Here is a 13,131-nt window from a genome sequence, read left to right as displayed (position 1 = left end):
ACATTTCAGTTCAGGATACATCTATCAGTACACTGCCATAGATATAGATGAAGACTACACAATCCAACCAATCTACAAATGGGTCACTGTGGGAACCCCATAAACTGTTGGGAATCTGGATACACACGCAGTGGAAGTGTGGATCTTGCTTGAAGTACCAGTCATCACACAGAAGCAGAGCCTGTGTTGAGCATTCTACTACTGTGCCTTACCTCTTCCATTGTTGGGGCCCAAGAATTCATGTCTCCATCCACCTTTGCGAGCTTTTTTGCGGAGAAGGTCCTGTTGCTCCGCCATGACCTCCCTGCCAATTTGGATACAATAAAGGAACTGGAGGCCCCTCGACTGTCCTCGGGTTCAGTATTGGACCATTTTGACCGGATATCTCCAGCCGATGTGGACAGACTCCTCCAAGCTGGAAAGCCCACCACCTGTCCTCTTGACCCGTGCCCGTCATGGCTGATTAGAGCGTGTCCAGACGAGGTGCGGGCCCCCCTGGGGGATATCATCAATTTGTCCCTTGGCACCGGGATATTCCCAGGGGAACTGAAGGAGGCAGTGGTGCGTCCGCTCTTAAAGAAAACATCATTAGATCCCTTAGATCTATCCAATTACCGCCCGGTTTCGAATCTTCCATTCCTGGGTAAGGTGATTGAGAGAGCGGTTGCTGAACAGCTTGGTAGGTTTCTGGATGAAACATCTGCTCTGGATCCATTCCAGTCCGGCTTCCGTGCTGGTCATGGGACCGAGACGGCTCTGGTCGCCCTAACAGATGATCTCCGTAGGCAGTTGGATCGAGGCGGGTCGGGGCTGCTGATTCTTCTAGATCTGTCAGCAGCCTTCGACATGGTCGATCACGAACTCCTGGACCACCGCCTTGCCGACGTGGGGATCCAGGGCACAGTCCTTCAATGGCTGCGCTCGTTTCTCTCTGGTCGGGGACAGAGGGTGGCGCTCGGGGGGGAATTGTCATCGCGCCACTCCTTGGTGTGTGGAGTGCCTCAGGGTGCGATTCTCTCCCCGATGCTTTTTAACATCTTTATGCGCCCCCTCGCCCAGCTTGTCCGGAGTTTTGGGCTGGGTTGCCATCAGTATGCCGATGACACCCAACTCTATCTGTTGATGGATGGCCATCCTGACTCGGCCCCCAATACACTGGCGAGATGTCTGGAAGCTGTGGCTGGATGGTTACGTGGGAGCCGGTTGAAGTTAAATCCTTCGAAGACAGAGGTCCTCTGGCTGGGGCGGGATGATATGGGATTGAGGGGGCAACTCCCATCTCTTGCGGGGGTGCAACTAGTGCCAGCACCGTCCGTTAAGAGTTTGGGTGTAATCTTCGATACCTCCCTCTCTATGGAGGCGCAGATTACAGCTATAACAAAGGCGGCATTTTTTCATCTCCGCCAAGCTAAGCAGTTGGCCCCTTATCTCTCTCGCCCTGACCTAGCCACTGTGATCCATGCGACGGTCACCTCCAGACTGGATTATTGTAACTCGCTCTACGTGGGGCTGCCCTTAAGACTGACCCAGAAACTCCAGCGGGTGCAGAATGCCGCGGCGAGACTCCTTATGGGGTCTTCGCTGCGAGATCACATTCAACCGGTACTATACCAGCTACACTGGCTCCCGGTGGAGTACAGGATCAGGTTTAAGGTGCTGGTTTTAACCTTTAAAGCCCTATACGGCCTAGGACCCTCGTACCTACGGGACCGCCTCTCCTGGTATGCCCCACAGAGAAACCTACGGTCTGCAAATAATAACATCCTCAAGGTCCCAGGCCTCAGAGAGGTTAGGCTGGCCTCAACTAGAGCCAGGGCCTTCTCGGCTGCGGCTCCAATCTGGTGGAACGCTCTGTCACAAGAGACTAGGGCCCTGCGGGACCTGACATCCTTCCGCAGGGCCTGCAAGACAGAGTTGTTCCACCAGGCCTTTGGTCAGGGCGCAGCCTGACTCCCTCCTCTGGCAACCTGCTTAGAATCTTGCTTAATTAGTTGCCATTAATTTGATTTTAATTGATTTTTATAATGTAATATTTTTAGAATGTGTGAATATTTGATTGTTTGATTGTTGATTGTTGTTAGCCGCCCTGAGCCCGGCTTCGGCTGGGGAGGGCGGGATATAAATAAAATTTATTATTATTATTATTATTATTATTATTATTATTATTATCTCCATTCCTTGTCTTGTCAGGCCAGTGTGTTTATTCCAGTTTATTAACTTTATTTCTTTATACTCCACTTTTATATGATAAACCACACAAGCCACTGACAAGTATATCTATGCCTATGTTTGTTTCTGCAAATATATCACAGGGAAATTTATTAAGCGCATACCATATAATGCAATGTGCCAATGAGACTAAGACATGAAAAGAGATAGCCTACACAATGTTCTCTTTGTGCTTGGCAGACAAAGCAAGGATGACCTCTCCCAAAAGGATCCAAAAGAGTAGTGAAGGGGAGACCAGAAGTGAAAGCTGCAACCTAGGAATATCAGTCTAAGATCAAATATAAAGTCAACACAGGCAAAGAGCAGTGAGACAGTGTGGGAATTTGGAGATTCCCTTCTGTTTCTGTTTTAACACCATGCAAACCCCTCTCAGCAAGCTGAGTTGCACCTCAGAGTTCCAACATCCTCCAGAGACTGGACTATACCCCATCATCCCTGATCACTGGCCATGCTAGCCGGGGTTGGCAAGAACTGGAATACAACAATGTATGGATGGTACCATGTTGGCTACTCCTGGTATACAGCATATATGTACAGTGTACATAAAGTGTACACTGGGTTGCAATCCTAGGTTTGTCAAAATGCAGTATGTAGAATGTCTCCACCAAAATAGAATATGCCAACATTTTTCCTTCAGCATTCCACAGATATTCCATTCTGCAAGAATTGTTCCTAGCAAAGCAAAATCATACTTGGAATTAACACTTATAGAACAGGAATTTCAGGTTTGATTTTAACTTATAGTCAGCATGCTGATAGTAAAACTGAAAATATGCAAAAAGTGCCAGTGCCAGCTCAAAATTCCAAAGGGTTCTTTAGGGAATGCTTTGTGATAAGGGCTTAGAGTTTAACACTTGCTCTTTGCAAACATTCCTGATGGCTGGTCCCAACCCCTCATCCACATAGATTAAATGACATAAATAAGAGACATTTGGGGGAGAAAACAATTGTGCCTGATTTGTACTTATTCTGGCCACATACTTCCACTTCTGTATTGCAGAAATGAGTGTGTTATGCACACATCTATCCGTATACACTGCTAGCTCTTGTTCACAAGGTGGGAGGTTTGCAAAAGTCTTGGACATTATCCATGTCTTCTTTTACATCAAATTTATGCACTTTTGTGCACACTAAACAATAGAGAGGGAAAACATTCTTATCTTGGAAGCAGAGTTCAGGAAAAAGCTACTGGTCTTTTGGACTCGGCAAGCCCCATTCAGTAGCCTTGCTTGTCATCTAGAATTTATCAGTCCAACTTAGATCTGCCATAATGTGCTGTATAACTAGTGCATAAACAAACTTCAGCATGATAAATGCCTTGCTTTGAAGCCATAAAGTTATTAGCTAGTGGTTGTTAGCTACCGCTGAGCACAGGGCACAGTTCTTCCATTAACCCCTGACTGCCCACCCCTGTGCTCATAAATCCATCAAACATGGGGGCAGATTTTTATGTCTCGAGGCAAGGGGAGCCCCACAGATATTCCAATGCACCAATGGGTAGGACCAAGACCAATGCCATTTCTGGATGCTTATTAGTGGCCTTTTTTTAACAGAGGAGAAAACAGTGGTGTCAAATTTGTCCCAATGGAAGTTTTGGGGTTTTACTTATTATAATTAAGCAGAAAGCAAGGGGTGTTTATGTGCTTTGGACATTTTATGATGTTCAAAGCACTTGATTGGCATACATTATCCTGCTGTAGACAACAACCTTGTAATGCTCAATGCTATCATCATTCCTATATTAGAGATGGATGGCTGCAGAAAATGGGGAGCAGGGGGGAATCACTTGCCTAATGCAATCAAGTCAGTTCATGGGGAAAGTGAGATTTGAACTGAAAATTTTCTGATTAGTCACACACAGCACAGCTCTAACCATATCTGCTCAAAAGCAAGTCATATTGAATTCATTGGCATCTGCTCCCAGATAAGTGGGTTAGGATGGCAACCCCAGTCTTTTAGCCACTATACCACCCCAGATCTCACTTGTTGTAATGATAGGCTGTTGTGGTCCTGTCTATCTAAGACAGCATTTTGACTGACATCCGCAGTTTTGCAAAATAGATTCCTGTATGTGTTCTATAATGTTGTTGCAGTAAAAAAAATAAATTGATTGATCTGTCAAAGCTGATCTGTTATAGGTTAACTGAGGGCCAAGAGCTGAACCAAGGAGTAAGAGCTGAGGAACACCTAAAAGAAAGAGAGCCAGAAAGATCTTGCTACTCAAGTAATGCCTAAGCCAAGCAGGAAGACTTTGAGAGCCCTTCTTAGGACACAATGGCCAGCCTTGGTGGATAGGGCCAGTCTAAATCCTAAGAATACTTTGCCATGTAGATGTTAAAAGCTGCAGTTCTGATAGCTCACCACATGGGGCAGCCATGCACAGAATCAAATGTGTTTGCAACTCCAGGCAACCATACTGTTTTGGGGGGTTGAGACTTTGAGGCATGCAAAATAAGAAAAAGCAGAGCTGACATGGTGATTTTGGGCATGAATGTTAGAACTTTTCACATACATTTCTATAATGTGGCGTACTAATTAGACTCACCACTGACTTTTGTGTCAAAGAGGATCAACTGAGGCTTGATCGAAGTCTCCCTGTGACTTGAATGGTCACATTTCAGAGCAGAACAACACATTATGGAAGAACAAAAGTCTGCTTCTGAAAATGGCAGCCCTGTGTCGACTCTGTTTCCATAATGTGTAATGCAACTTTGCTCATGTCCCAATGTTATACCAGTGGCAGAAGCGTGTAGAACTGGGACAGGAAAATGCAGCATAATGATATCAGGAGGACACAGGATAAGCTGTACCAGATGTTAAGGAGGAGGGGAGACCTGAACAAATAGCTGCTGTTTTCAGTAGCAAGCCCTTGTCTTTTGGAACCTCTAAGTTCCATCCTTTGTCATTTCAGTATCCCCTGTCAGTACTTTAAAATCCACACTCCAGGGAATTTGCAGAGACAATTGTTCCAGTAACTGGAGCTTAAGTATACTGAATTTATTTTGTTGCAGTGCTCCATTTCTCCTTCAAGGAAGACCCAGTCAACTAGTTGACCAGGAGACCAGAACCAAGCTGTGCAGGCTATAACACTGAACCATGAGTCCTGAGCTTTCAGTCTTAAGGACAAATTCAATCAAGTGCCTTTGCCTCAGCTTTTCATTTCTCTTATTAGGAACATCTCTTCTTCTGAGGTCAATGAAATTAAGTGAGACTGGTGTTCTATCCAACAGGTTCTCATGACATTCTGGGGGCCACATTTATGCCTGTAGTAGAGTAATGCATGCTCCAGCTTAGGAAATCATCTTATTTCTGTAGAGTCAAAATACTGTTGTTTTGAATCCTAAGAAAATGTGGTGTTCCTGAGCATACTTCCAAAGCGGTCAATTCAAGCAGAAACCATTTCATAAAAGAAGGCTGCATGTTTTACCAGAACTACCATAATATTATATTGATACTATACATTGTGTAATGACAGGGGAGATACAAAATAGGTGGCGGTCATGCTTTGTACTGGGATCAATGTCAACTGGCAAAAGAGTTGGATCTATTTGTTGCTGAAGAACTTGAAAGCCAGAATGAATTTTCACCAATGCAATTTGGTTCTCTAAAAGGTATATTACTATATTATCTCTTGTTATCCGGAAATAAGACAGTAATAATATATCATGCCAAATATCAAATGTACATAGCTATATGTATACAAAATAATAAGAGACAATAGCAGCAGGATATTAACTGCCCAACTTTTCAAACCTATCAGGAGCTCCTGAGTCAATTTTTTCTCCTTTTTGCTGCTGAAGCAATAAAAAAGGAAAAACCAACATACAAATGATCTTGTTTATGGTGGCTAAATAAGCTGCATGTGCTTAATCCGTTAGAGTTTAATGAATTTATGACTTGCTTTGGAATTTGACAAGGGCCATAAAAGAGTAATTAACATTTATCAGTGTGTTTGCTACGCCTGCACACGCCCTCCTCCCCTTGGCCCCTCTCGCAGCGACAGTGTCGGGCACCGTGGGGGGATATAAAAGTGATCAATTAATTTTTAATAATCTCAGGGAAAGATTGTAGAGTTGCAGTATGAACTCTGGGAGTGTCAATAAATGTGCCAAAGGTCGGCTGCTCTCCTTTCCATATGCTTTCCAGTAAAGGTTGTTTGGAATGGGGGGGGGAGGTGGAAGATACACAAAACACTGCCATAGGAACCAGGTGGAGCCATCTGAGCAGCCACTCTCCAAACCAGTTTACCTATTAGTCTAGTGCACACACTCTAATTTCACCCTGAACAATATGGGGGTGGAATTTCCAAAGATGTCCTAAAATTATGGGAGAAGACCATCAAATAGATTCTGGTTTCAATGGCTTTCATTGTAAAATGCAAATACAGGGGGCAAGTGAAGCGAAGCCCCCCTCCCTACTTCAAACAAGGCTGACAATGCTTAGTGAAGGGTGGGCTTATAAATTTAATCAATGGATCAATCACATTTCACATGTTCATGTAGAAATTGTGTTTTACAAATAGGTTACACAGGATGTAGGACTTAGGCTACAGTCTTAAGCCCTGGCCAGCAGCAGCAGCACAAACACAGCCCTGCCGTTTGCACTCGCCAGGTAAAAAGCTGCTGGTGGTGAAATGCCTCTTCACTGCACCACCTTCATGTCTGGCACAGCAAAAAGGCCTGGAATAAACCCATTGCCATTACGTGACAGCAATCCTCAGGGGATCCAGCCCAATCCCCCCTGGCATGGCAAATTAGGCACTCAGATTGCTCAATTAATCTGCATTAAGTAAATCTTGTTGTATAACGTGGAGCTTTGTTGCATTCAGAAGTTGTAAGCAATGGAAAGGTTGTGGCACAGGGCAAAGAAAGAAGAGTAACATTAATCTGAAGAAGACAGGGGAACAAGGAGCAGAAGGGCAGCTCTGTTCTTATAAGCCCTGTTTAAAACATCCATTGCATTCTAAGCTCTCATCAGACATTTCCAATACATTTCCAAAGTTTTTCCTGAAACTCAGAAGTCTATAAAAATTAATAAATTAAAAGCTGAGGTTCTTGGTGAGCAATTGAAGAGAAGGGCCACAAATCAGCGGCAATGCATCTGTTTTTCATACAAATGGTCCCAGTTTTAATCTCCAGTTTCTCTAAGTAGGGCGAGGGAAAAGTTCCATTCTGAAAAACTGGGGAGCAGCTGCCAGTCATAACTGTGGACAATACTGAGCTAGATGGACCAATGGTCTGACTCAGTATAAGCAGCTTTCTCTGTTGTAGGTTCTATGGTAGAATTCAAATTATGTATGGTCTAATGCCCAATAGAAGCCTAATACAAAGAGTCATGAATTAACATTGTATAAGCATAATACACACAGTCATGAGTTAACATAACTGCAAAGCAGTTGCATATCTTCAGTAGCATCTGTTGACAGTCATTGTTTAGAAGTAAGTTTGTAAGAATTTTATTTGGTTTCAGTCTCCTTTATTTTCTGTATGTTTTAAATTATGGTTGCAATTTTCAAAGTGATTATTTTATTGTTTTATCTTTTTTGTAAACCACTTGGATATTTTTTCTGCTATTCAGCAGGATATAAATTTTATGAATTAAATAGATAAAAATAAACTGTCTAATCCAGGATAAATTATTTGTCTGACCCACCCAAGCAATGGCTGGTTTGCAGGTAACAGTAAACAATGGTTTAGGAACTGTGGCATGGATGAACCATAGCAAGCCCAAGCAAAGCATTCAGGTTGTGCACTCCCTTCTTCCCCTACCACCTCATGGCTGGGATGAGGATTTCTACTGGCATAAATTTCTGTTTCAAATAATCTCATGTTAGCATAATGTGCAAACCAGGAATCCTGATTTTAAATGAACACTGGTTCATTGTTAAACAAAACAACTTTAAACCAGACATTCCCCTCTGTTGGAGGAGAGAACTGTATAAATTAAACTGTCTCCCTAACCTGGCCTGCTGCCTCAGGCACAGTGGAGGATGATATACAGTCATACAGTTGAAGTAAGATCAGCTGCCAGTCCAGCTGGTTTCTGTATGTGGAAGAGGAGGAGGCACCATCTTGTCCTTTGCCTCAGGAAGCAAAATGCCTTGGGCCAGTCCTGATAACTGTGGTTTGAATACCAAGATTCCTGCTTCACGTGTAGCATTAAAATGAGATTATTTGAAACTGAAAGTAATCTTGGCAGAAGTCTTCCCAGCTGTGTGAGAGGAGGAGAGGGCAGAGCTTTGATTGGGCTTGCCTACATGGCGTTGAACCTCCCATAACAATAATATATCCCACCTACCACCCTGAACACAGTTTGCAAGTAGTTTCCACCCATAATTTTCAGCCCTACCAACATTTAGACTAATATCTCTGTTTTGTATAATAACATTTTCCTTAAAACATGCCTACACAAATTACAATTAACTGTCCCTGACAAGACAATGCTCAGTTTATTCCCAGCTCTTTTTAGAAGTTAGAAGTTAGAGCAGTGAGGGCTGGGGAGCCAGGATTCCTAGGTGCTATTCTCAGCCAAGCACCAGAAAACACCTTTATTAAAAATAAATGTTCTTTTTTCTTGCCTGAAAAATGTGACATGTTTGATAATGCTAACAGCACAGTTATCCCCAGGACTATTATCATCTACCCAAACTATTCCTCTATTCATTTTCTGAACCACCCCACAACAGTAATAAAAGAAGGGAACACTTACAGAGAGGGAAAGTTAACGCCATGCGCTGGCTGGCCCCTGCAGACGCTGGCGGCCCTCCTTGGCTGTCGCTTCTATCTGGCAATCAATTGACAAGAAATTGAGATTATGAAATATGACAATGAGCATCACAAAGGACGACAATCAATCAATTGACTCCTACAACTGAGCAAGTGACATTTAACAGCAGAGATTTTCCAAACTCAGCAAGCATCATGGGATTAAGCATCTGAAGCTTCTGCTTCAAGTGCTGGGGTCTTACAAACAAAGCACAAAAGGAACATTTGTGAATAGACCATTTCTCAAAAGCCCCCAACAACTAACAGCTTCCCATAAGGTATCATCCATCAGAATATTTGCCTTGAAGGCTAGATAAACTGTAGAAAGAATGTTCAACTCATATATACTTTGCACTTCAAAAACCTGTTAAAGAAAGTTGTCTGCTCTTTGAGTAGGCATACCATTTTATTGTACAGACAGCATGAAGCAGAAAAACCACCCTTTCCCCAAGTAACTAGCCTCTCTCTTAAAAGTCAGCTACCCTCTCTATTAAAATATTGGCACTTTTTACAATTGAGACATGATCAACTTTTAACTCCAGAACTGTTTTGTGTTTGTTACTCAGTGCCCTTTAATGACCACACTTCCTGCATGCAAAGGGCCTTAATCATGACTATACATACTGTGCAACTGCATCACATATGTACACAACCCTGTGTGCCTTAACTTTAATCAATGTAGAGAAAAACCTGAGCAGAGTTGGCTGAAAGTTCCAAATCCAAAGGGGGCTCTGGTAGACAAAGAGACCACTACCATGCACAATTCTGTCCCATGGCTCACTTTCCCAGTCTCCATGCCTTTAGCTGCAACAGGATAACTGCCCAAAGGAACAGATCTGGAAGGAATGTGTGACCTGAGGTGTGGGTGAACCTAGGAAATGGGCACAAGGGTAGGCATGTGGATAAGGTAAAAAATGCCAAAGACTGTGTGGTGTTCACATCTCAAGCTGCTTTCCTTGCTGGGTCACAGAACTGCAATCCATCCTGACCCTCTGCTCCTAAGGGCAACTAATGGATCTGCTACCAAGAGGAGACATAATCAGCGCCTGCACAGCCTGTTGCATAACAAACCAGGGTCCCATTTCCTGTCCCCTGGAACCGTTAAAACCTCATAAACCACCAGGTCCCAGTTGGCAAGGAAGAACTGTTTCCTGCAGGTGTCCAGGGACCATGAATCACACCTTGTCAGTGATCTGGGCATGAGCAGACAAAATAAATGCTGCTGAAGGCAGGCATCTCTTAACAGTCTTGCCCATGTGCATCTCCCCTGCTCCTGGGGTTTGCAATCTGACCAGTGAGGGGTTAAAACGGGTGTTAATCAGACACTTTGCAAGAAGCTTTGAAAACTCGCCCAAATATTATAAAAAATGCCTTTAATCATCTAATAGCCCAACGGGGTAGGTGATGGATGGGCTGATCTCCCTTGCCTGAACAGATGAGCCTGAGGATGTGGGCTTATGTTGAGGGGGGAGAGCAGACGACACTTTTCCTTCCTCCCCCCACCAAAGCAGTTAGAAATATGAGGTCACCCAGCGAGAGATGATAACACATTAAGGGCTCTTGAGAGATTAGCCTGTCAGCCTCGTTAGGAACAGGCGACTGGGGGCTGACTGCATAATTAGAGGCTGGAGAAGCCATAACTCACAGTGGTTTGGACAGCACGAAAGGGCCACATCCGCAATAGTCCTCTCTGCTTTGAAAAGTCACCTCAATAGGAGTATGGAATGCTCTCCCACATGGTGGCCTGAAAATCAGTGAGGTATACTCCCAATTGCAACCCTTAAATTCAGCAAGTGTTACATCTGATCTAGACTTGTAAACGTGAACAGCATACAGCTGCTCCATTATTGCCAAGAGGAAAATAAGACATAGAACAAGACATTTAAGAATTGTACAAATGGTGTGGCTTGTAATTAGGGAGTAGGAAACTTCCCCAATTCCCAATCCAGAAATAAACCGGTTTTATAATCTGCATTTTTTTCCTGGATGCCCACTAGATATCTCAAAATAATTCAGTAGGCATAGATTAGTTTTGGAACTGGGGCCCTTCTGCTAGGTTCAGTCAGTGTGTTGTGGTAAAAAGGATATTCTGAAATCTGTTTTGATAATTATGCATTTTAATTGCATTCCTACAATTAATCAAATTACCATCCAATTTAAATTACAATCCAATTTTAGCACAAACATTATGGGAGAAATTCATCATCACACTTTTCCAATAATTCCATCAGCACAAGCATTTCAGTTTGCCCAATGAAACAATTTCCCCTCTCCTCTCCCTGTGCTGTTCTGGGAGTTCTCCCAACACACATTTAGTCAATTTAGGTTGCGGGGCATGCAGAGGGAGGAGAAGAGAGGAGAGAAAGTTCCATTGCACTAGCAGAACTCCTTGCACTGGCTCCCATTAGCCCACCTTTATAATTGAATCCAGCCTTTTGTCTTTCAATGGTAGGCAAATTTACTGTAGAATGTCTGTTCTGGTACCTTCAAAATTCTAATTACTAGACCTCATTTTGATTGCAAAGATGGGTACAAAATCTAGCAATCCTAGCATACTGTTGTTGTATGGCTTAATCGCCTACAAATTGAGCCTTCCATAAAGACGTTGCATTTATTTGGGAATCATTCTTGCAGTGTGTTTGATTTCTGGCATTTTGCTTGATACCCAAGTATTTGTGCTGCACATTGGAAGAATGAGGAGCAAGCTAAAGAAGTACACTCTTTGCTTCTCAAAGTGTAAGACTGAAAGGTTGTACAATGGCACACTGGGCTTCCTTTTCTGTATGCTTCCTATACATTCCAGCATTCAACAGGAACGTGCCAGGAAGTTCACATGCTGATGTACCGCTCAGCTTCACAGAGCCATACTATCTATTTGCTGTTAACTGTGCCATGCAGATTGGTACCATAGTAAGAGACAGTCCATTCAAATTCTGCAGGAACACTGACCATACTGCCCTCCCCAGGAGTCATGTACTTACTTTCAGTCTGGCTGTATGCAAACCTAGACAGCTATGTGATTATGAGGGCTGATCTTGCTCATGACTACACACCAGAAATATGACATCAGTTCACATAAACCTGTATCACAAATATGCAATTTAAAGTACATCTACAGGTTTATTGTGAGGATACAATATCCTTGAGCTTCATGGAAGAAGCATGAGTCAAAAATATGCAAAGGAGAGGAAAGAGACAAGAGAGCTAGGGTTACCACTGCCTGTAGCAATAACCAATTGCTAAGGAAAAACAAATTGCAGTCCAGGTGGCTGTTTGTCACACACTCTTGATTCTATAGTAATAAAGCCACAACTGCTATGTTCATCCAACCACCATGAGCATGTGGTTAAACCCAGGACTATATAAATTGATCCACTGATTGATTTGCATCCTTTGTATACCACCCAATTAACAATGTCCTATGAGAAGTTAACAATAAAAACTAAAAACCATAAAAATTAAGTGGAATAAAGCCTGCCATGGTATTAAAATAAATAAGTAAATCCAGCAACAATAAAACTTACACTCACACAACTGAGGTAAAGCCACTTAAGATCTTAAAGCAGGAAAATAAAAACGTCGCCATCTGCTACTAGGAAGACCATAACATAGGCCCCAGGTGAGTCTCTCTGGGGAGAGCATTTGGGTGTCACCAATAAAAATGCCATTTCTCTGACAGCCACCCACCATACCTCATTTGGCACCCTGAGAAGAACTCCTAAAGGTCCTAGGGTCAGTGTAAGTAAGTGTAAGAGGAGTTGATCTTTAGGGAACCTGGCCGCAAGACATTTTGAGCTTTGAACGTTAAAACCAGCACTTTGAATTTGACCCACGCTTCACATGGGAGTAGTTGGGGGAAAGGATCCGTGCCACAAGACTTGCATGACCCCGGCATTCTGACCCTCTATAATAACAAAGGCGACTGCCATGATTGTAACAACTACCATAGTATCTCCCTGCTGAGTACTGTAGAGAAAGTCTTTGCCCACATAGTTCTCAACAGATTACAGTTACTCGCTGACAGGGCCTATCCCAAGTCATAATGCATCTTTAGAGTTCAGGTCAGCAGTTGACATTATTTTCTTACTGAGCCAGGAGAAATGCCAAGAGCAGAGATGCCCCCTGTGCATCACCTTCA

At 43.2% G+C, this 13,131-nt stretch overlaps 1 protein-coding gene across 10 annotated transcripts in view; it reads right to left on the bottom strand.

Moving 5' to 3' along the window:
* RNF220 (ring finger protein 220) overlaps window positions 1-13,131 on the bottom strand; it is a 325,409-nt gene that overhangs the window by 189,768 nt on the left and 122,510 nt on the right. For 6 of the 10 annotated variants that reach the window (XM_081865514.1, XM_081865518.1, XM_081865517.1 and 3 more), the window contains one exon: window positions 8,938-9,012. The exons of 3 other annotated variants lie outside the window; for them this stretch is intronic. In XM_081865514.1, coding sequence (XP_081721640.1) covers window positions 8,938-9,012 — 75 coding nt within the window. The remainder of the gene's footprint in view (window positions 1-8,937; window positions 9,013-13,131) is intronic. One more of the 10 variants, XM_081865519.1, reaches the window with a different exon arrangement.

The sequence above is a fragment of the Podarcis erhardii genome (assembly GCF_964252035.2).
Source record: "Podarcis erhardii genome assembly, chromosome: 6".
Classification (NCBI taxonomy): domain Eukaryota; kingdom Metazoa; phylum Chordata; class Lepidosauria; order Squamata; family Lacertidae; genus Podarcis; species Podarcis erhardii.
Note: the sequence above shows the minus strand (reverse complement) of the source record. Positions and strands in the feature narration are given on the sequence as shown.